General features: G+C 42.5%; 1 protein-coding gene across 6 annotated transcripts in view; it reads left to right on the top strand.

Annotated features, from left to right (window-relative positions):
* The window catches only part of RYR2 (ryanodine receptor 2), a 540,637-nt gene that overhangs the window by 231,524 nt on the left and 283,870 nt on the right, over positions 1–25,243 (top strand). For all 6 annotated transcript variants that reach the window (XM_045860807.1, XM_045860777.1, XM_045860769.1 and 3 more), the window contains 2 exons: positions 11,324–11,398; positions 18,860–19,016. In XM_045860807.1, the coding sequence (XP_045716763.1) occupies positions 11,324–11,398; positions 18,860–19,016 (232 nt within the window). The remainder of the gene's footprint in view (positions 1–11,323; positions 11,399–18,859; positions 19,017–25,243) is intronic.

Below are 25,243 nucleotides of genomic sequence, written 5' to 3'. Positions count from 1 at the left end.
AACAAAAGCAGTAAAGACGCACTCTGCAGAAGTGGGAGCAGTCCGGCAGAAGGGAGAGATGCGTCGAGCAGTAACTATGGAATTGCGCTTTCTCAGTTCTCAGTTCTCTCCCTCGTCGGGCAGTGAGAGGGGGCAAATTGGGGAGAGAGGTTCTGGCCTTGTCAGACGCAACATAGTGTTCTAATTACTGCTTTAAAAATACACTTTCAAACTGATGGCTGCCAGGGGGGTGGGGCCTGGCAGACTGGGTGGAAAAGGGGGAGGAGGTACGAAGCACAAATCAGTAGTCACAGAACAGTCACGGGGGCACAAAGTGCAGTGTAGGGAATCCAGTCAGTGCTAGTTTAGCAACCACGTGCAGTGCCAGGTGGGTACCTGAGTAATTGGGCGTGGGGGGGCACTTCCTGAATGATGCTGCTGTTAACCACTGTGCGGTACAGCTGAAGCTAATACAACATTGTCTGTCAACTGTAACTGAAAAAGAAAGAAGATGAATAAGCTTTCATTCTGGAGGCTTGGAATTTTATTACCAGTTTTTATTTTAAGGATGAAATATTTTATATGGAGAGTCTCTTCTGTTCTGCATTCTGTGTCTGGATTGTGTCTTAATTACTTCTGTCCGTTGTTACGTGACTGATGAAGTGTGCACACACATTCATGGATTAAACGTGCACTATCTGAATTAAGGATGCCATACTTTTAATAAATTTTAAAATGAATAAATTAGGGGAGTAATTATTCAGAGTTGTCATTCAGGACCTGTGATTTGGAAACCAGTATGAGGAAAACATTTTTTGAGAATCATTACTTGTATGTTAAAACAGATTTTGCCATAAAGCTTCTAAGTAGTTTTATTCATTCATTAAAAATTTGTGACATGACTAGCGTGTCCTGGGTGCCTGGATTATAGTAGCAGATAAGAAGAGAGATTGTTTCATTCTTCAAAGAGTTTACCTTCTAGAGAAGACAGGGGACAATACAGGCACAGGTGTGCTTATTTGTAAATGCACACAGATGATACTGATAAATGCTGTAGGTGATGATAGGTGCTATGGAGAACAATGAGAAGGAAGCGGAGAGTGTTCCTGTCTGCAGGTGTGTTTGAGAGAGAGGGCAAAAGAGAGGGAGAGAGGTTGGGGGCAGTCAGAAGGGAGAGCTGGCTCTCTTCTGCAGCTCATCGGCCATTACTTGGCACAGACTTGCTCTGTCTTAAAACTTTCAAATGCAGGGCAGTTAAGTCACTGTTTCCAGCAACGTGGGAATAAATGGTACATTTGAGACTTTTGAGAATGTGACTCAGCAGGCTTCTGCCAAATGTATGCAGAAAAATGTTTTTTACCTCTGTGCCCTTTTTAATATTATGATAATTTAATGAGCTTTACTTGTAAATAATTGATAAGGCATGAGATGGGCTTGATTAATGAATTAACTGTCTCAGTCTGGCTTAGAGAGATGCATGGCTTGTGTCTGGGAACAGGATCGGATGCCTAACATCCCTGAAGGATTCCAGTGTGCTCAGTCTCTGTCTAGGAAGAACCTCCAGGGCTGTCAAGGATGACCTCAGTGCCTAAGGGTTCCCTTCCTCCTCCACCATGTAGGACCCTGCCAGGCCATCTCTATACCTTTTTGGCCTCAACCTGGGAATGGGATGGATTTGCTGAGTGTTTTTTTAAAAGATCTTACATATATATTTATTTTTAGAGAGGGGGAAGGGAAGAAGAAAGAGAGGGAGAGAAACATCAATGTGTGGTTTCCTCTCATGCGCCCCCTACTGAGGATCTGGCCCACAACCCAGGCATGTGCCCTGACTGGGAATTGAACTGGCAACCCTTTGGTTTGCAGACCTACACTCAGTCCACTTAGCCACACCAGCCAGGGCTGCAGAGTGGTTTTGATGGAAACAGGACGTAAAGGAGAGCGATTTTCTCTTCTTTGCCTTTTCTGCCTTGAGGGAGGTTCACTCTTCTCCCCAAACTTGATGCCAGCTGAGAGCAGATGCCCTGGCCCTGCCTCAGCCCCGTCTCATCAAGCAGCGGGACTCAGCAGGGGCCACACTCTCAGGGAGTCTCATCGAGCAGCGGGACTCAGCAGGGGCCACACTCTCAGGGATGGCCAGGCAAGAAGGCATCACAAATCTGAAGGTGAAGGATTGGAAATATTCCCAGGAGTCTCAGTAGAAATGAAAAAACAACCGAAGTTTTTGATGCACTTAAAGTGAGTGAATTGAAAAAGAGATAGTGGATTAACAATCAACATTAAGAATAAAAGAAATCTCCTCTATTTTTTCAGTGAAATTTAAGACCATTTTTACTTGTCCACATTTAACTTAATCTAGATATAAGCAACATATTTTGGGATAAAAAGACCTTTCTCATATTTTTAAATTCTAAATGCCTTTATGGATGTATTGTATTATTTAGGGAATGAAAGTAACAAGCTGTATTTGCCATTTTTCCATCTAGTCCTATGTACATGAGTGTCTTCATATTGAGTAGATAGAAGGATATTAATGGTTTTAATCCAAGATGACTAGTTTATGTTTTACACAGGTGTGTCACCTCGAGACACACCTATTTGGCTGTGCAGCAACTCCAAGAGCAATGTTGTTGTAAAGTCCGCTCCCGAGAGAGAGCACAATGCTGCTCTGCCCCACTGGGCAGGCACCTGCCTGCCGCTCAGCTGGGCTGCCGACACTGTCGCCAGCATGAACAGGGAAGGTGGTGGCAGGAGCAGAAACTCTAGCATGAAATGTGTAACTGGAACTCTTGGCATTTCACCCTGAAATGACCGTCTAGTCCTGGGTCTGCTTTCCAGTCACTTGAACTCAGACCTCTAAGGCCCACTGGGGGGTTTGCGTGTTGCAGGGATTTGGGCGTGTGCTGGGTCTGGAAATGACTAGGGCAGCCCTTCATTATGGAACTGGCGGTCTGTTAGGTCCCAACAACACTGCATTCAGAAAGAGTGGATGTTCGCCAGGGAGAGGCCAGTCACCACCCTTTGAAAAATTAGGCTGTAGAAAACATGCTCGCCATTCTACTCTTTGAGCAAGACCGAGTGAGGCAGGAACCTGTGGGCTGTGGAAGAACATGGGCCCTGCATTGTGGACCACCCTGGCTGACGCAGAGGGCTGTGGGGTCCCCCACTTGTATCAATGTGAAAGATCGGCTGCTTGTAGTTCGGGGAGTGGGGAAGAAAACCGCCTACTGCGTCAGCTTCCCCACCAGTGTGAGTACGGAACGACTTGCAGGTGAGTTCCCCACCTGTGATGAAGAGCCTCTCTACTGGAAGCTCCTACTTCAGGTCACAGCCCAGGGAAGTCCCTTAGGCCCCAGCAAGAGTCCCAGCCTCTTCTGTCTAGGGGATTGCCGTGGCTGAGGGACCGAGGAGGGGACAGAGGGACTGGGGCCGCAGTGGAAACGGTCACAGAGGTAGCATAGGACCCAGAAGAGAACAAGCACATTGCGGGGGCGGTTCGGGACCCTTGGATTAGGTGAAGCTGATAGGGACCAGCCCATCTTGGAGAGGAATCACTGGTCTCTCACAGGGAAGTGTTGTGTGAACTGCAGGGTTTTGTAGGTCATCTCTGTCAGGCTGAGGAAGTTCCCCTCTGTTGCCAGTTTTCTGAGTTTATCATGAATGGATGTTGGATGTGGTCGAATGCTTTTGCATTTACTGATAGGATATTATGATTTTTATTCTTTAGCCTGCTGCTGTGATGGATTTTATGGATGCTCAGTGGTATTTTAATTAATAATCTTATGTGTGCAAAAATAATCATTTTTGCTATATATATTGATGACAAACATTTCTTTTGAGATAAAAATGGTGAAGATTCTGTGGATACCAATTAGGACTTTTATAACCTATTTTATTGAGATTTCAGAAAGCACTGATAGTAAGTATAAAAACATTCTCAAAGGAGAATTGAATTCTGTCATCCATGATGTATTTGTTAAACATTAAGTTAGGAAAAATAATTCTGATACTATGTTACTGTCTTCCATTACAGTAACTAAAATACATTGATAAAGCTATTTTTGTCCCTACTGAATTCTACATGAGCATGCCATTAGCGTTTGAATCAACAGGGCAATCTTCAGAGGCCAGCAAGCCACTCCTTCCTGTTTTTAACCTGTATAATTGATTCATTACCAGAATTTGAGGTGACTGGCTGAATTACCTTTTCCTATTGTTGTGCTCTATTTGGTGTTCAGCATTTGTAACACATTCTAGGCTCTTTCTGGCAAAAACGAAGCCAGAATGCATGAAAAACTAGAACTCCAGTTGCAGTGTTTCTTCCCGCTTTAAAATCACTGAGAAAAACTGGCATCAGTGGTACCATGGTGAAAACTGACCTGCCCTCTGTTCAGTTTTAAAGTAATATGGTGGGGGGGGGCCCAAAATCCAGAATTTATCTGTAAAAAATTGTGTTTTTATTCTTTCATGTTTAAACTTCGGTCACCTTCAAAGTACTCCCTATTTGATGCAACACGCCTATTGAGACTTTTTTCCACTGCTCAAAACAATTTTTGAACTCATTGATTTTGATGCCTTTTAGCACTTTGGTCATTTTTTGTTTCACCTCTTCCACATTGGCAAAACATTTCCCTCTGAGGGCTATTTTCATCTGGGGAAATTTAAAAAAGTTGCTGTGGGTGAGACTGGGTGAATAGGGAGAGTGGGGCATGGGGATCATGCTGTTTTTGGTCAGAAACTGCTAAACACTCAGCTTGGTGTGGCCTGGTACATTCGTAAATCATTCATCGTGAAATGGGCAAATGTGTGGAGTCTTCAAAAGAAGTTCACTGAAGCCGAACACAGCCTCTCACAACAATGCCTGCTGGTACACTGATACAGGTGGGTTCCTAGAACACTCACCTAGTGGCGGGAACTCTGTCCTACAAGGGGCCCACCCTCCAGAAGATAATTCTGAATTTTGGGGTTCCACCCTTCTATATTCACTCCTTTGCACTTCCTTATGTTGAGGAAACACAGGCAGGTTGAAAATGAGCTCATGATTCTTTCTGTAATTTAGATATAAAACATTTGTGTTTCTTATACTTCATTGATCAAACTGAAGTTTTTTGGATATGAGCTAAGTGCTCTAAAATACACTGAATGTATCTAAAATTATCTTGGGAAGGAAAAATAATGAATCACAATGTGAATATAATTTCATGTTTAGAAATAGGAGCTGGGTAAAGTCAACTTCCTAATGATTACTTATTGTAATGTTTAATTTTGTGTATCAACCTGATTGGGCTGCAGGGTGCCCAGATACTTGATCAAACATTAGTTTGGGTATTTTTGTGAGGGTGTTTTTGGATAAATTTGACATTGAAATTGATAGACTGATAGAGCCGATTGCCCTTCCTGGTGTGGGTGGGCCTCATCTCATCAGTTGAAAGCTGGAGTGGACTGAGCAGCTGGCTCTTCCATGAGTCTAAAGGGACTCCCCCTGCCTTTGTGCTGTCTTTGTGCTGAGACCTTGGTTGTTGTCCGCCTTTGGACTGGCACTGAAATGTCGGCTATTTTGAGTCTGGAACCTGGTGTCACTCTTTGGACTGGACCTCACCCCCCAGTTCTTCTGGGTCTGCAGTTTGCCACTGGCAGACAGTGGGACTCGTCATCCTCCATGATTGCATGATTTGTATGTGAACTTTAAGACTACAGAGATAAATGAAATACTTTATCTGTTGCATAGAACCACTAGAAGCAAAAGGAATGCGTAAACCATGGCTGATAACATTTGGGAAGCAGGCCAGCACCCTAAGGAGAGGCTAGTGAGGAGGTGGTCTCAGTTGTGCCTTCATTTCCTACCTGGTTGTCCCAAGCAGTTTTATAAGTTAGCACTGCCTATACCTTTGATGATAAACAAGTTCAATGAACAACATGTGTCCTTAACTTCCTGTCTGGAAAGACGGAATGTAACACCCCTACCATCATCATCTACCCACGGAGCCAACATTTTCCCTGAAGGCTCTTCCACGTGGTCGTGTGGGCTGCGTCCTCCATCTCCCTCACTGGACCCAGTGCAAATTGGCTTCATTTACCTGAGAGGAAACGAGGCACCTAGAGTTAAGTAACTTTGCAGAAGTCCATATGAGGAAGTGACATCTTCAGGAAATTAATGACCATCAAATGTGAGAATGACTTAGTATCTTTCCCATCCATCCTGCAAACTGTGAGCTCACTCCTGTGATGCCCCCCCCCCCCCCGCCCCCAGTGAAGGTGCCCATTGGCTTCATGTGCAAGGAGGTGGGGACATTGTGTGTGGAGGGTGCCCTGTCCAGCATCGGATCATTTATTGTAAATTGTTTCATGATTCTGAGGTCCACAGATTGGAATTGTGTATCCTGTAAACTTTCTTAAAATCTGTGCCAACAGCCCTGGCTGGTGTGGCTCAGTAGATTGAGCGCCAGCCTGTGAACCAAAGGGACAACAGTTCAATTTCCAGTCTAGGGCACATACCTGGGTTACGGGCCAGGTTTCCAATAGGGGTGCATGAGAGGCAAACACACACTGATGTTTCTCTTCCTCTCTTCTCCCTCTCTTTCCCTCTCTCTAAAAATAAACAAATAAAATCTTAAAAAAAATCTACAGCAATATCTGGCAAACAGTCTGGCTTTGAAGCGCTTGTAAATGCTTGAGCTTTTCTTAGTCTGCTAGTGCTGGATTTTCCTGGGCCTCGGGTTCTGAAGATGAGCTGTCCTGGCTGTCAAGGGGCCTCTTTATCCTGAGAAGTAAGTGGTTTGACAATTGGAATAAGACTTAAATTGTATTTTGTGATCAAAAATAGAAAAAGAGCTCACTGCTTTTCTTTCAGTGGACAATACCATAGTGCTCCTGAAGAGTGGAGATGATGACATAATAGGGAGAATTGTACTTGTTAAAAGAAAAACCTGAAGGGGCCTCTTCAGGCAGTTCTATGTGGTGAGCCTGAAATACGAGCCCCATAATGAGCTGTATTGTACGGGGGGTGATGAGTCATGTGGACGTACATTAGGGCCGGGAGCCTGGGGTTGCCGAGGCACGCTGAACAAGGCACACACTGCACACTGCTGGTTCTGAGGTGTGCGGCTTTTTAAGACTCCTTCTGGTGAAATTATGGTGACTTTGACTGTTTCTGATTTATAGCTGGGCAATTTTTGTTACAAATAATATGAGTGATTAGTTACCTGCAGAGGTGCCTGTGTCTTTTCATGTCTGTGGGCCTCCCCTTGAAATTTGGAATCTTTCCTGCCATTCACATTGAAGTCTTCTGGGATGACGGCTCGAAGCTGCTGGTGTCAGTTTGATTGCTTAGCGACTCTGGCTTCCTTCTGAGTTGTCCTGTTGGTAAGGGCACATGCTGTGAAGATGATCACTTAGTTGTGTAAGTTTAAGTTTGGTCTCTAAGACCATTTGGTAAACTAGTTGATCTCCAAACAGTTGTTTTCCTAGACTCGTGCTTCATACTGGAGACAGGTGTCAAGGAAAACGGACAGTCCCTTCCTAGGAAAGGGGCCTCTCTCCAGCTGGACCGATTTCCACGTGTGTCTGAATGCCCTCGTGCCGTCTGCGGAGGACTGAGAGTCTGATACTCTGGGTGGTGATCTTGTGATGCCCGTTTCCAGTCTGAAGTGGCCCACGAAGCGGTGATGAGTCCACCACTGACATCCTTCTGCACCCGCCACGTGTTTACGTGGGGACCCTGTGTGACAGCAGATTCCCCTTGACTAGTTGTCCCCACAAAGAGCTGTGCCTAGTCATCAGATGCTCTGCCCTGTCAGGGAAGCAGTTTAAAACCATAAAAAGAAATGATTAAAGGCAGAAGTCCCTTTTGGGGGACAACTAGTCAAGTCAACCCTATAAAACTAAAAATATTTCAGGTAGGAAGGGGGATCCAACTTTTGCCTTTATATCCTTGTTTTTAAATATTTCCCCCTAAATTAAAAATATCATTAAATTTCTACTTATATAAATAGTAAAAAACACTGTCAAATTCAATCAATAAAGGAAAAGTTATGAAAGTGAGTAAAACACTTGAATAATTCTCCTTATACTTTATTATGTATAATATGTACAATTTTACATGAACGTGTATTTATGCTATTCATATCTTAGAATCCATTTTGTTTTGTTTTCAAGCTTAATTCCTGCATACCTTTCCCCATGTAATTAAGATTAAGTGCTTGGTGTTCACGATTCAACAACTTTCTCCACCCTCAGGCAGATGATATTTCTGCGTGTGCACACACACCCCGTGTACAGGTGACGGATTTGAAGTGATTTAGTGTGGTGCAGAAGAGCACATGTCATTGCTGTCCTGTATCTTCTTTATCTTATTTAACACATCAGAGACTCTCTTCCTCTTTTTATTTCTCTCGGTTCATTTTGTTATCTTTTTACTCTCTTCAGACAGCTCTTTCATTCCTTTGTTTTCATTATTTCTTTTTTAATGACGAAGGGATTGCAGGCTAAAACTTGTCAAAGTTGCCCCGTGAATCATGAGTGGTTGTGAAGTGTTCTTCTCTTCATCGTATTCTACACAGGGTCTAATTTCTGTTTCCTCTCTGACCCATGACTCATTTAGGAGAGTTTCTTAATTTTCCAAGTTGTTATTTTTTTGTCTTTTTAGTATCTATTTTTAAATTTTCTTGATTATGATCAGGAAATGTGATGAGTAAATATATTTACTTCTAAAAGAATTTGATAGCCCTGGCTTGTGTGGCTCAGTTGGTTGGAGCATTTTCCGTCACCAAAGAGTTGAGGGTTTGATTCCTGGTTAGGGCACATACCTAGGTTGTGCGTTCGATCCCCAGTCTGGCTATTTAGGAGGCGACCAATTGATGTTTTTCTGTCTTCTCAGTTGATGCTTCTCCATTGCATCAGTGTTCCTCTCTCTGCCTTCCTCTCTCATGGGAAGCAATGAAAAACATCCTAGGCGAGGAATAAAAAAATAAATAAAAGAACCTGATAAAATTTTCTTTGTGGCCAAGTATAAGATCTTTATTAAAGTTCTGATTGACTTAAACATATCTATTTGTGTGTGTCTACCTTTATATGTACACACACATGTGCAAACATTGCATCTGTACTTTGTCATTCATTATTTTTCAAGTATATGCCCAGAGATTCTGGTTTCTTGGTCTGTGAATTGTCTGTGCATTGGCAGTATGAATGTTCTCCAGCTGATTCTCACACACAGCCGATGCTAAGAATCCCAGCCCTAACGAAACAGTGGTTCTGGCCCCATGGAACAGCCACGTCAACCTCGCTGGGGGATGCGTTACAAACACCAGTGTGTGGGCCTCACCCAGTTCCACTAAACCAGGACGTGCAGGGTGAGTCTGACTCTCACTGAAGACTGAGAATTTCTGTAGCAGCGCTCGACACAGGGTGGCTTTGTCCCCCAGGAGACATGTGGGAATGTTTGGTAACTTTTTTGGTTTCACAACTGGGGTGTGGGACAGGGACGGCTTTTGTTGGCATTTAGTGGTGGAGGCGAGGAATGTGGTGACCGCCCTCTGGAGCACAGCAGAGAATGACAGCAGGGTGCTGCTGAGATGCAGACAGAACATGGCTTTCCAACCGGGTTCCTCACTCTGACCAGCCGGGGAGTGGTCACCAATTCTGTCCCCAGACTGGGTCATGACGAGTCCACGACATGGGATTTCTAGAAGCTGTCCACGCGATTACATTCACAGCCACAGTTGAAAGTCACGGACACAGGCCATTGACACAGCTAAAACCCTCAGGTTGTGATGGATGGATCAGGACGGGCCTGAACCTACTGATCAGCTTTCACGCAAAAAGATAGACAAGCGGTCATTTTACCTCCTAAGGTGAAGGAACAGGAAGACACGACACCGACTTCTGAACTTGCCCAAAAATCAGACTTCAGCTTGAACAAGCTTCCACACTGCTAGATCTAACTCCCGATTTAGAGGTTCAAGTTAAACTCACTGTGAGCAGGTTATCCGCAAAGTCCAGAGTGTAGAAAGTGCTCCAGAATGGGTGACACCGATTTTCTCAAGAAGGGAAAACAAAAGAGAGGAGGGGAGTAAGTACTGTGCTAGCCTAGAAAAAATTTATGACATCTAACCAATTTGTGCATCTTGTTTGGATCTGGATTTCAAAAAGCAACAGCAAATGACATTTTTGAGATAATTGAGAAAGTTGGATCACTGAATGGATATTTCATGAAAACAAATTACATCCATGGTTTCAGGTGGTGTGTGGAGGGGTGACCAGAGGTTCTGGGAGACACAGGAGGACTGGCCCTGTGTTGGTCATTGTTGGAGTGGCGTGTGGCCGTGTGGGGTTATCACAATGTTCTCTCCACTCTTCTGCACGTGAGGGCAGTCCGCATTCAGAACAAGATGAGAGAGAACATGCAAGTGGGTAAGAAGAAGAGCAGGTGGGACTGGTGTCAGACAAACTGCCGTGACAGGAGGGGTTTCCATGGTGTTGAAAAAAGCCCACTGGGGTTGGTCACTGATGGTCTCAGTGGCATCTGCTTTGTGCAAGAGTGAGTCTGGAAGCAGGATCGGGGTGCTGAGCCGAGGGGAGCTGGAGCGGAAGATGCGGCCAGGCACGCTGTGGTACTGAGGGCACAGGCTTGTGTGGAGGAGAGAGGTCTGGTGGAGCAGGGGCTGGGGAGACCCCGGTTTCCTCAGACGGCTGTGTGGGTGGCACCAAGGTCCGTTTGGGTACTGTGAATTGTTACTTTGTGTCACTAGCAAATGGTTGTTTATGAGGGCTTTGGAATTTGTGATGTGTATGATGAACATTCAAATAAATTTTTCTTTGTGTGATTTCTTGTTTATATTTTGGTTTTATTTATACTTCTCTGTCTTTTATCATATTTTCAGATTGTTATATTAAAATACTAAAAGTGCTTTCTCATACTCTTCCAAAATGTTTTAAGTATCTAGAACAAAATTTAGACCTGCAAATAATTATATGAATGTGTTTAAAAAATAATATAGTAACCTCCACCTAAAGACATAGCTGAGTACTTTTATGAGCCCGATTTAAGTGAGTAAGCTGAGTACATTCTCCACTGGTGGTGGGGGAGGGGAGGGGGGATGGCAAGGGGACGAATGGGGTGGGTGGGAATGACAGGGGGTAGGTTTACGTCCAGTGTGTATTTAGGGCACTCTTACGTTGACCATTCTCAGTGTGTTTGGTTATTTTTATTTACAGCTCTATTGTCTCCTCCAAAAAGTATGACTTGTATTTATCCAAAGCTTTCCATTTGTTTTTCTCTCTTAATTAGCTTGGAAAGGAGAGTCCAGGAATGATGTGTTAAAATCAGGTTTTTTTTTTTTTTTGACAGGACTGTTCATTATGAAGGTGGAGCTGTGTCTGTGCACGCACGGTCCCTGTGGAGACTGGAGACGCTGCGAGTCGCGTGAGTGTCTGTATGCAGCCTAAGTGTGTAAAATGTGTCTAGTGCTTCTGATGTGCTGTATGTGAAATGGTCACGCTAAGGACTGCTGTGGACCAGCAAATGAAGCCCTGGGCGTGGAGAGTTTGCACCCTTGCCCTCTGCCTCCCTTGTTTATCCATTATCACCTCCCCTCACTGGGTGGTAGGTAACCTGCTTTTGTATTTAGCCTTGCTGGTTTTCTTAACATCATCACACCCAGTCTGTGCATCTCCCGACACAAAATGCTGCTGGGACAGTGATGTGGGCTTGGAGGCACAAGCCTGTTGCACGTTTCAAGTCTGGCAGGCTCTCGATTGAACCTTCTGAAAGCACATGCAAAACAGAGGAAACTCGAACATGAGCCAGAGCACTCGATCATTACTGGCAGTTGCTGTTTACTTACAAATAACTTAACAGCTGAGTCAGCAGTGTGCATGGTAATATGAAGTTGGTTTGTATTCATTAGAGAAATAAGAATTTCTGTGTGTGTATTTTTATCTGGTGATTTCAGAAAGCTGTTTAGAGCCTGACTTTTAGTTCCTTTAAATAAATGCAATATTGATAATAAAAGTGTCATTTTGAACTATGTTTAATAGAACTAAAATAGATTTAAAATGATTATAAGGTTCAGTTCTTTGCCTAAAGCAGTGCATTTTCAATGCATTTGTTCTTTACTATAATATACCTTAAAGAAATTACTGATTTAGGATTATAGACTCCACGGATGGGTGCAAGGATGGGTATATAGTCTTAGTATAGAATAGCTATTTTTGTAGGTGTCGTATTTTGAGGTTAATGCTTATCTAATGATGATTCAAATAGTGTAGTGCTTTTCAGTTGTTTTTGCTTATAATCCCAGACAATAATTTTGAAAAACTTTGTGTATCCTTGAACATGGTAAGGTATGACATAGGACTATTTTTATCACTTTAAATAGATGCACAGAATGTAACTTACAATATATTATAAGTACTGACATTTTAAACTAAAATGGTCACATCATTCTTTTAAAACTATACCCTGACTCTAAGTATTGCTGTGATTTAGTCCCATTTTATGTATTTAAAAACACTTTGGCATGGTCTTCTTTAATATTAAAAATTGTGTATTCTTCTTTCTCATTAAAATTGTATTCATGTTACTCTCCCATGACATAATTTTATCCCAATCATGCTTATGTTCACAAAACTTTTTCTGCTTACTCATACAACAAAAATATGTTTATAAATTGAATTTCTTTTTTATATTTCCTATGATGTGTGTCTGTAACTTAAAAAAGTTCTTTCATTTTAACCCTGTTAATTATTAATTGACATAACATTTCTTCTATATAAATAGTTCATCAGATACACCTAAATATTAAAACATCTGATAAATATTGAACCTAAAATTTATTGGAACTACATCTCTTAAGGAGATGGAAAAGAAGAGACAAACTTATAAAGCAAAAGAAAGAACACTAGTTTTTATGTACTTCATAAACTACTCAGTGAGTTTAGGGAAAGGGTTTGTAAATATATAGATATATATCCTTTAACTTGTGTATTATACAAATGACAGCTAATTAGAGAAATGACATAGTCAATAAAAGTGAAGTTTAGATATCTGTTTCCTTATGAACAGAATCCAGATTTTTTAAATTTATAGATACGCCCACCATTCATGATTATGTGCTTGAAGGAATGAAATTTTCTTGAGCAAATGAGATCCTAAATCTCAGTTTTTAAATTTATATTTATTTTTAATTATATTTTAATGACAGTTGCTATTACAGTTGTTCCAGTTTTCTCCTTTTGCCCCCCCTCCACTCCCTCAGGCATTCCCCCCACCATTGTTCATGTCCATAGGTCATGTGAATAAGTTCTTTGGCTGTTCTATTTCCTTACCTGTACTTTACATCCCCATGGCTATTCTGTAACTACCTATTTGTATTTCTTAATCTCCTCACATCTTCATCCATTCTCTCCCTTTCCCTTCCCATCTGGCATCCATCAAAACACTCTCCATGTCTGTGATTTTGTCTCTGTTCTTGTTTGCTTAGTTTTTTCTTTAGATTCAATCGTTGATAGATATATTTATTGCCATTTTATTCTTTTGAAGATAGTTCTGATCTTTCTCCTTTTCTTCAGTAAATCCCTTTGACATTTCATTATAATAATGGCTCGGTGATGATGAACTCCTTTAGTTTTTTCTTGTCTGGGAAGCTCTTTACCTGCCCTTTGATTCTAAATGATATCTTTACTGAGTAGAACAATCGTGGCTATACATCCCTATTTTCCATGACTTTGAATATTTCTTGCCAATCCCTTCTGGCCTGCAAAGTTCCTTTTGAGAAATCAGCTTATGGTCTTATGAGAACTCCCCTGTAGGCAACTTCTTTTCTCTTGCTGCTTTTAAATTCTCTCTTTGTCTTTCACCTTTGGCATTTTAATTATGTGTCTTAGAGTAGGCCTCATTGCATCCATCTTGTTTGGGACTCTCTTTATCTCATGGACTTGCATGTCTATTTCATTCATCAAATTAGGGAAGTTTTCTTTCATTTTATTTTCAGATAGACTTCTAATTTCTTGCTCTTTCTCTTCTTCTGGCACTTCTATGATGCAGATGTTAGAATACTTGAAGTTGTCCCAGAGGCTGCTTACACTATCCTCACTTTTTTGGATTCTGTTGTCTTCTTGTTCTGTTTTTTGCTTCTTTACATTCCAAATCATTGATTTGATTCTTGGCTTCATCCACTCTACTGTTGTTTGCCTGTAAATTGTTCTTTTTTTCAATTAGTGAATCCTTTGTTTCTGACTGATCTATTTTATCCTGTTGAGGTCCTCACTAAGTTCTTTGAGCATCCTTATAACCAGTGTTTTGAACTCTGCATCTGATAGATTGCTTATCTCCCTTTTGTTTAGCTCTTTTTCTAGAGTTTTGATCTGTTCTTTCATCTGGACCATGTTTCTCAGTCTCCTCACTTTGGCAGCTACTCTGTGTTTGTTTCTGTGTATTAGATAGTGCGTCTATGACTCCCCCCCCTTGGTAGTGTGGCCTAATGTGATCAGTGTCCTGTAGGGTCCAGTGGCACAGCCTCCCCTATCACCCAAGCTGGGTACGTGAGGTGTAGGCTGAGTACACCCTTCTCTTATAGTTGCACCTTGATTGCTGTTGGCAGGTCAGTGGGAGGAATTTACCCAGGTCAGTCGGTTGCAAGGACTGGCTATGACCACTGACCACCAACCTTTGCCCTCCATGGAGGACCAGTTGTGCAGGGGCAGGGTGGTGGTGCTCCAATATGGTCTATAGCTGTCCACTAGGTGCACTGGTCCCCCGTGTACCTAGTAGACAACTAGCTCTGAGATTTCCTGGGCGATGCAGGCCAAGGTCAGCCCCAAGTTGTGTTTTGCCTGGGTCACCCTGCCTGGTCTATAAAGCAATCTGAGTTAGCTGCTACTTGTGTTTGGCTTGGAGATTCCCAGGTGAAGGCAAGCTGTGAACCCAGGGTGGCTACTGCTTGTGCCACACAGGGGCCACTTAGCAAGAAGTACAGGGGCTAGGCTCACTGAGGTCAGCTGTTGCTTGTTTGAGAGCATTTAGGAAGTTGTGAAGCATGAGCCAAGACCAGCCATTCATATGGAAAAGTCTCTGTTAACAGGTTGTGTGGGCCCATAAGTTGGGTAGGATGGAGTCTTGCGATCTTCAGAGCAGGGCAAACAGTGTTTGCTAGGTGATGGAGTCTCAGATATGGCATCTACCTGCTGGCTCTGTGGCTCTGTGGCTCTGTGGCTCTGTGACTCTGTCAGGAGAGGGTTCAGAAAAGGGAAAGTGGCCTCTCCCTGACTTTCTGTCTGGGAGAAAGCTGTCCCCCAGCTCTCACCTTGATGCCAGATACTCCAATTCATCCTCCCTGTGTGCCACTGGTGCCTTTCAAGCTGCTACCCCAGTGTTGGAGCTCAGAGGGAGTAAATCTGAGTTAACGTCCATGTGTGGGTTCTTTAAGAGGAACTGCTTGGGACTCCAGAAGTTTCTCCCACCAACTTAGTCCCTGATGGTTTTTGCAGCCAGGACTTATCTTCCTGGCACTGAAACCTGGGCTGGGAGCCCAGTGTGGGGGTGGGGATCCTCAGTCCCAAGATACCCCTTCCAAATTTTTATCCACCACATGGGATGCTGGATCAGCCTGTTCTGCATCTCTGTGTCTCCTACCAGTCTGGATGGATGTGGTTTCTTTAATTCTGTAGTTGTCAGACTTCCATTCCACTAGATTTCTGACATTCTGAGTGATGGTTGTTCTATAATTTAGTTGTAATTTTGATGTGGTTATGTGAGGAGGTCAGCTGTGTTTACCTATGCCACCATCTTGACCGGAAATCTGTGTCAATTTTTAGATTTAAAAAAAGAAGGAAGGATGAGGACTCCCAAAAACCTAGAAGATCTTCACTTTTATTGTCAGCAATATTGTTGGTGAAGTGTAATTACATAAATCCTATTGTTCTGCCCACCTCTCTGTTACTCATCCATGGTCTGATGCTTGATGTTGGAAACAGAAAGTGATGTGTTGGTTTTAACTATCAATGGACACCTGCTTCGTAGAAAGGGCCTGGCCTCCTGGGCAGCGAGGGTGATGGGGCATATCACAGCAGTGTTCATGTCTATGCTGACTTCCCCAAGAACCCAGGTGACTGGGGACCTCGGGACATGGCAGCAGAAGGCAGAGCAGGTGGTTTGTCAGCCATTTAAAAGGTGAAAGACAGACTTTTTGTTGTACTCTGTGAGGCTGGTTGGTACCGTTTCACCTTCCTGTCTACAGTGGGAAAGCAGGAGGTGCATAGGTAATGTGTCATTATGTTAAAGATTTTTTTTCAGATTCTGCTGAATCTTTGAACTGCTTGGTGTTTATTGTAAACGTACAAATTAGATTGCATTTAATTTACACTTCTAATTATATGCAATGGCCATATAATCACTCATTTTTTATACTTAGGTAATGATAGTCAAAGATCCTGCTTATGTTTATTATAGAACTTGATTTCCAAAGGTCATTAGTTATGTTATAATAACTAATATTTGGGATGGTCTACGTATGTTTTTCTTGAATGAAGCCCCAAACTATATATTTGTTATAATTGCAAACTTACACAAATAAATTTAACATTGTCAAAAGTTTTTCAGTATCATGAGCATTTTAATAGTTTTAATATTAGGAGTTAAATGTAATAGGAAACCTATTCTAGTATTTTACCCCAGTGCAAACTTGTAAGAACTTTGTAAGTAGGATATATATTAGTTTCTGTAATGGGAATGATCATTGCAATTAAAAATATGCATTATGTATACTTCAAATTCTTCTTTCTTACACTCTATATAAGTAAAATTAGAAGTCTATGTATCATGAAGAATGACCAAGTGCTCCTCATTCCTTTGAGGTAATTTGAAGTAATTATAAGTAATACAGAGGGAGCAGTTTTCTATGTTACCATAGGAAATCGCTTTATATATCTATGTTACGCTACAATTTTCAGTTTTTACTAAATATTATTTTCTTGCCCCTTGATTCTCCTGGGCCTCTTTTCTTTGGGGCCATGGGCATATGAAACCAGGTGATCTGAGTGCCCATAAGCTGAAGAAAATGTGCTTAAACATCACAGTGTTTTCCAATAAGTGGCCAAATTCATTCTGTTGTAACAGAATCCCCTTAGTGACTTGCAGGGAGCCCTGTTACATGGCTTTGAGCATGGTGTGCAGAACACCCTCTAAAGTTCTGGTGAAAAACCTGCGTTTGGTCAGATTTTTAGACTATTTGAAAAGGAGGTTGTTTGCTATGATGATTGAGTCATTCTTTGGGAAAATATATTCAAATGCTTCTTCAAATCATGAAAATGAATATTAAAAGTAATTATGTTTTTCATAGCATTTGCAAAGAATACATTTAAGTTTAGAAGAAGGGAATAAATAAAGCTTATTTATTATCTGTCTAGAAATGTCTTAATATGCTTTTGTGGCAAAACAAACTTTAATTTTATTTTAAGATAACGTGGGATTATTATCAGGGTTAACTGCAGGCCTGTATTGGCACATGGTTATTAATTTAGTTGGGGGACTTGTCCAAAGTATTTGTCTCTATAAACAAATTCATGTACAAATGAACTTACTGTAATATCATGGCACTGTAAATTTTCAGTGATAGTATCACAGGTTAAAGAACCAGTTCAGGAAGACAGCATGAAAATGACTTACAGTTTACTAAAACAGAAAAATTTGCAAAAAAAACCCTGTCAATTTATAGACTGCAGTAGTTTTTAATGACTCTATATTAAAACAAATTTATTAATTGATAAAATGATCTTGAAATGATGATGGAAGTCCTCTACATCTTTCCTTTTTACTTACTGGATTCATTATTAGTGGTCACTACGTACATTCCTTTTAGAGTTTACCTTTCCTCTTTCTGAAGCACCTGACAGTATGCCCTTCATGCTTCGCCTTGAATTGTCTAACACCAACTGTGCTGCCTCTGTCTTCCGAGATTTTATATGCATGGAAATTCTTTTCCACTCATTTATTCCTAGTTTTTAAAAAATTGTTTGATTGTCAACATGTTTCTTACCAGTGGGTAAGAGGCTGTCCTTGCTTTGCGAGGTGCCGAGCTCCCTGGAAGTCCTGTGTGTTAGAAGCAGTTTCTGCTGCTCCGCGCAGCGAGTCCGAGGCTCCGACTCGCACGGCTGTCGGTCCTCACTGCACTCAGTGAGGTGGGGGTGGCTTCTGCCTTGATTTGCCTTTTCCACCCTACCTCAGAGTCACTGTTTTTAAAAGCAGATCTTAATGATCATAACTTTGCTTTTTATATTTGTTCTGTAACCTTAGTTTATATTTTCTTTTTATTGTATATTTTTTCCTTTTGACCTTTTTTATAGTTTTCATTTTCTTGGTTTGTCTTTTTTTGTTCATTGGTTTTTTAATGAGATACTTGTTTTTTAATGTTAAATTTCAAACATAGGAATCTGTTTCTTTTTTCAAGTAAGTTATACTTCAGTTTATATATATGAATTCCAATTAATCATGATTAGGCATTGACTATCCCACTATTTTTGGAATCTGTGAAAATCCAACAGCTGAAGTTTTTAACTAGTAAATTCTAAAGTCACAGTTAAACTTATAATTTCTATATCTGTGACTAGTGGGCAGAGTGTAGGTGGTATCACACTTAAAGTCAGAAGACCTAGAGTTAAGTTTCACTTCTGTTTCCTGTTAGTTGCATACACTGAATGTTACCTGATTGTCCCGAATGCCCATCTTGTTCTGTGAACTGACATTAGTGCCACCCGCATCCTGAGGTGCTTGAGAACACAAACCAGGGCAGCACAGGCAGAGCCCCGTGCTCGCGCTGGCACGTGCAGTCCACTGCTGTCTGCCGTGCGGTGCGGCTGCTGTGAGGTCAATGTGGCCTGTCTCCGTTAGGTGGAGCGGAAGCCACATAAGATGGGGCCAGCCTTTCCGACTGCGCCACGTCACAACGGGGAAGTACCTGAGCCTCCTGGAAGACAAAACCCTCCTCCTGGTGGACAAAGAGAAAGCTGATGTAAAGTCAACAGCATTTACCTTCCGGTCTTCCAAGGTAAGGCGTAAACTGTAATGTTGGATTTCCTGTAAGTAATGCCAGCCTGTTTCCTCTGACGTGAAAAGTGTAAAAAAATTGACGAGAGCATGGCTGACATGCATTTCTAAATTCCCAGCTTCTCTTTCATCCATTCCTCTCCAGTAAAACCCACTTCCTCAACCTGTGACCTCTGCCCAGGTGCCTCGCCTGGTCCCTAATGTATACCACGTCTGCCCAGCTCCTTTCCGTTGCCTTCGCTCTGCCTGTGCACACAGTCTGTGCAGGGCTTGTGCTTCTGGGAGTGTGGCAGTGGAGCTCGGCAGAACCTCTTCTCAGAGGCACAGCGCACGTCCACTCCAGACCCCTCCTCTTACGTGACTCACTGGTAAGGACAGAACTTGCAAGAGCACCACTGGGTCGCCAGGGGGACTCACTGTGAACCAGACGGTGAGTAGCAGAGAGCAGTGAGTGCACATGAGTCCTGTCGGAGGGCTAGCGGTTCACTTGGCACCTGGCTGGTCCCAGCACACTGGTCTCCTGCCCCGTGCAGTGGGTTCCTAAGCATCCCCAGCAAGACAGCAGGTGTCCTAACAGTGTGCTGTGTCAGCAACAGCTCAGAGTCACAGGTTCAACTGACAAAGGCCAGCGTGGATTGCATTCATTTTTTCTCATGGTTGTGTATTTTTGTCCTTAATTTAATGAAGCTTGTGAGATGGGGTGGAGTGACAGGAACAGCATTTACTGGCTAGCTTTGGTCTTGGAAATACTACTCTTTACTCCCCAGTTGTAGGTGAAGGCAAGTTTGGCTGAGACCAGAGCAGCTCTGAACAGACAGGGGCCCATGGGTGCCCCTGACTCTGTCTCTCAGGACTCTTACTTTGGGGCACACAGATGGTGGAGATCTCTTGGAGGGACAGCCAGTGTAGGCCTCTGTTTTCTGTGGTGACAGTGAGAGAGAGCTGGTTCTCTCTAGTGGGAAACCTCAGGACCCACGCACACGTATTTGCCATGTGAACCACAGGGCAGCTTGGCAGTGGTACTTGGGTGGGCATCGGATGGGTGGTGCTGTGGACTGAGTTGTCTCTTCTCTCTGGTTGGAAGGCAGTTGGTGTTACTGTGAACAAACTCGGTGTCACTGGGCTTCTCCTGTAAGCCTGACTAAGCAGAGGGGTGGGGATCTGCGAGTTTATCCACCGGTAGCACCACAGCCCCACGAGAACCATTTTCAGCCCACTACAGAGGAATCAGCTACCTGATGGAGGCAGCTCTTTCCACATAGAAAATAGGTAGCTATTCAGATGATATGCAGCTTTACTGCAGAACATTAGCTGGAAGGCGTGATTGGCACCCTAGCAGATGTGGTTTAGCACAGTCACGCCCCAGATGCATGAGCCCTGAACAGGAATATCGGATGAAAGCTCTAGAGAAGACTGTCAAGACACAGCATTATAGGAGGCAAAATCTGTCTAACAAATTGGAGGAGAAAGAATGGCAGGTACGGTAAGTGCTCTGATTGCCCCTATGAAGCTGCTAAAGCCAAAGAATATTTTCTTAAAACTGAAAAATCGAATGATAGAGTTGTGAGATACTTACCAGTAAAAAGGCACACCCTGAAAGATGGTAAACTTTGCTAAAACAAGGTGGTGGGAGAGCGGGATGCTGGTGGGAAACAGAGGGAGACACTGTTGTGTCACCAATGCTGTCCAGCCTCAGGAGAAGGCAGTGAGGGTTGGTAAAGAGCCTTGGACGCCCACGGCTGGAGGTTCATGGTCAAGAGAGACGTGGACCACATGGGGTAATGGCTAAAACACGCAGAGTGAAGGCCCAGTGTGTTTGTCCCATCGATGCATATAAATAGGCTACAACCACAATTTAAAATGACAATTTCATATTGGCTCATGAAGTATAATTTATGCTGGTGCCGAGACTCACATAAGCAGCTTTGTTTGGAGAGGTTGTAAGTGAAATGATAGCTGATCAGTAGCAGGGCGCTACAGACAAAAAGAAAGGAGTCTGGCCCTGGGCAGGTGGATCAGTTGGTTGGAGCGTTGTCCCCTATACCAAAAGGTCGCAGGTTTGATTCCTGGTCAGGGCACATGCCTAGGTTGTGAGTTCAATCTTCTCTTGGGTGTGTGTGGTAGGCAACCTGTCACTGTTTCTCTTTCACACTGGTAATTCCTCTCTCTCCCCCCGCTTCCTCTCTCTCTAAAATCAATGAAAATATCCTCGGGAGGATAAAAAGAAAAAAAAGAAAGGAGTCTGATCTTACTCTTGGGGAGGAGGGCTTCAGCTGAAGAGAACACTGAGTGGGCGCGCTGCACTGGAGGTCCAGCAGTTGCCAGAACTGCGCAGCAAATACAGTAACTGGGTGTCAGTGTCCGGACAGCAAAGCCTGCAAGAGGCACAAGAAGAAACACACAGAAGGGCCTAGGAGTCGGAGACACCAGTCATGTTTCTCTGTTCGGGACAGTTAGGCAGATGATACATAAGAAAATGTGTACAATACGTAAATAATGTGCAGTAGGGCATGTCGTACACATGCATATTCCATGCCATCAAGTGCCTGGAGAACTGAGCCATCCTGGAGCCCTGTCCCTAAATGACATTCTCTCAGTCAGGAATGCTGGGAGGGCACGTATCTGTCTGGTAGATGGGGACACACTCACAGTTCTGCCTCCTAGGGCTTGTCGAGGCCATTGGGAGGCAGGGATCTCCCCCACCACTTGGTTTTTTAAAGCCAGTAACTGCTTCCATTCCGTGGTGCCGAGCAGGTCGGCCAGCAGAGCTGGGCCCTCTCCATGACTGATCTGCTGGGAAACTGGGCCCCATTTCACCAGAGGGGGAGCCCAGGGCAGGGCAGGCAAGTCACTTATTCAGTCACCTGGCTGGGATCACAGGGTAGCCCGTGGACATGAGGCCACCTGGGCTCCAGCCACCTGGCTGGAGTGGGTTTAAACAACCAGGCCCAGCTGGAATCCTGGGTGCACTGTGGCTCAGGGAGCCCAGGCGGTTCACCCTGCACCTCACCCAGCCTCACACAGCAGAAGGGCCGCCCCACCCTGAACAGGCTCCACAGGCCTGTCACTGTCATCTGACCATGGTCCCCAAATCCTACTCTTGCTGGGGACGTGGGATATTGAGTTCATCTTTCTTTTTCATCGTTTCTGTAACAATCATATTCCCTGGTCTCCAAAAATCCTGATTTTGCTGTAGGAAGCTGAATACTGCCATTCCCTTTCTATTCTTTTTTCTGTAACAATCCTAATTCTCCAGGAGACAGATGGGTGCCTCCAGCCGGAAGGGCCTGGGGTATTCCAATGGAGAAGGACTTGCAGAAGAGAAAAATACGTGAGCAGGTGTTAAAGTTTTCTGCCATACATGTAGCCACTAATCTATCAATCTATTTTTCCTATTTGACAGAAATAAAATAAAGCCTAAGCAAGTTAACTTTATCATTCTTTGCCATGGCAAAGAGTCAAGTGTTTAACAAATATAGTTCATAACTAAGTGATACTGGCTATTGGAATATGTTGATCTGGAAATATGTCCATCAGAATACTGTTGAGGGAAAGAAAAGTAAGTTGTAATTACAAAATGTTATTGTTTTAATTTAAATAAACTCTGCATGTGTTTGTATCTGACTAGATGATTGATGGACTGCTCTGCCATTTACATTTGGGTGCTTCAGGAAGATCAAACTTGAAGTGCTTGGGAACATGGTGCAGGACCAAATTTTGCTCAACTTTAAAAGTCAGTCTCCGGATTATTCTGCCTATTGAAGTAGCCATATTTCTTTGTAACAAAAAGTCAGTTAAAAAACAACCACTGCACTGACATTCTTGGACATATGTTTTGTGCACATTTGTAATTTATTTCGTAAGGATAGATTCCCAGAACTGGACATGCTGACTAAAAACTATGCTTATTTTCAAAAGCTGTTAATGAAAGTTCTTGCCCAACACAATAGCCTTTGAAACCTTTTTCTCCAAATGTCTCTCCTAATATGCACTTGGAAAATTTGGGCTGATTTTGGATTTCAGCCACTGTGTCTTGCCATGGTGCAGAGAGCAGCTCCCCCACTCCTTCAGTGTCTGTGGCTGGGCCCCTGCCCAGCAGTCGTGTGTGGGGACCTGCTGCCCTGTGTGGACGGTACTGACTCGCTGCCCAATGCTCCGTTCGTTTAACTCACGCTGATAACTGAGTGTGATGACGTGGTTGAGACAAGAGAAGGTAAAGCTGAAGGCCAGGAAAACGTTTTAATTTTAAAATCACAGTAGAGTTCTCACTCTAAGATAATGGCTGGTTATGTAATTAAAGTTTTTTCCAGGGGGTAGAGACAGTAAATCTTTCTATAATTTCTTTCTAAAATTATTTGTTTATTACATATTTAATGTATAGTCATTATAGAACATTTTTAAAAAGGTATAAAAAATGTGGTAAGAGGAAGTTGAAATCATGTACAACCCATCATTTAGAAACAATTGTGTTTCTAAATGTGTGTGTGTTTACTTTTTAGCAAATATATGCATATCTGATATGAAATAAAATAGGGCAAATTACATACTATGTTGTATATAATTTTTACTTAATGTACAACTGTACATCTTGATTAATAACATCTTGACAGTAATTCAGCATTCTGTTATGTAGATTTATCATGAGTTACTTAGCTACTCCTGTTGATTTAGTGAGTTTTGAATTTTGTACCTGTAAATTGGACATTTTTGTCTCCACATATTTCTGTATATTGATGGTGCTTCCTTTTTGGAAGTCGGATGGGTTGTTTAGGGGATACGACATTTCTGAAGGTGCTGATTCTGCAGGCTCTCAGACGGCAGTGTCTGCAGGCCACAGTCTGGCGTGGCCACCTGCTCGGTGCTGGGCACGGTCCAGGGAGTGGACGCATGCAGACCGAGTGCCCTTCGGAGCTGGGTGTCAGTGTTCGTTCTGAGCAGCAGTGCAGGGAAGTGTGTGTTTCTGCGCACCCTCATCAACAGATAATTCTTAGAAATCTTTGCTAATTTTGATAGATAAAAAGCAATTGTATCTTATTTTATATACTATGGGTTTTAAGTAAATTTCCTAGTAAAGGAAACTGATCTAATTTTACAGACATATTGTAGTGTTTGTAGTATGCTGGTGAATGAAATGTATTGGGTTAGTCAGAAAGTTCATTTGTTTTTTTCTTTAAGATGGCTCTCATAGTGGTTAGTTGTCTTTAACTTCATTCAAAACAATTTAGTTAGATTGTATTCTGACAGGCTGTCATATCAGCGTGCATTTAAAAAAAGTTACTAAAATTGGTGAATTTTTTGCATAGCCATTTTAATATTGAAGCTGGAAGAAAATACACAACATTTTTGGCATATTATGCTTTATTATTTCAAGAAAGGCAAATATGCAACTGAAATGTAAAAAGAAAAGATTCGTGCAGTGTATGGAAGTGCTGTGAATGATGGAATGTGTCAGAAGTGGTTTGTGAAGCTTCGTGCTTGGAGATTTGCTGGACGATGCTCCACTGTCAGACAGACCAGTTGAAGTTGACAGTGATCAAATTGAGACATTAATTGAGAATAATCAACCTTATACCACACAGGAGATAGCTGACATAGTCACAATATCTACATCCATAAAGTTACTGGTAAAAATGAAAAATGTGTCTTTTATGGAAAAAACCATATTTGGACAACCCAATATTATCACAATAAGTAGTTTCCAGAAATTGCTTCATTTGTCTGAACACATGTCTTTTATAGCAACAGATGTGAACTGTGCTCCCAACAGCGGTGACTCTAGATGTCTCCCCTGTGTGCGACTTTCACCTTGTGTTTTTGACTGTGTTTCAGATCATTTGAAGTATTTTGTGTTTCTTAAATATACATGTATCTTATATGTGTATTCTCACATGTACTTCACATGATCTCCCAATCCCAACTAATGTAGCCTGAAATAGGACAAATAGCAATGTGTCCCAGGTTGTGGGCTCTTGAACTTGCCAATAAAATTTATTCTGGAAGGAAGCACAAATATATTCCAGTTGAGAATGGGAAGAAGTTCCAAAATACAAACTGGTGTCCTAGGGAGAAGTAAATGGGACAGAAATTCTTGCATATATATGAACACATTGTGAAAAATTGAAGAGCTATTAACAGTGGTGATTATAATGTTTAAAATATAAACTCATTTAATTGGAATAAAGGTAGCTTCATGAATGTAACATCCATTCATGATAAAAATTATTTTCT

This window comes from Phyllostomus hastatus, unplaced genomic scaffold (genome assembly GCF_019186645.2).
Source record: "Phyllostomus hastatus isolate PE091 unplaced genomic scaffold, TTU_PhHast_1.1 phas_contig_148, whole genome shotgun sequence".
NCBI lineage: Eukaryota > Metazoa > Chordata > Mammalia > Chiroptera > Phyllostomidae > Phyllostomus > Phyllostomus hastatus.
This window is presented reverse-complemented; position numbering and strand designations above follow the sequence as displayed.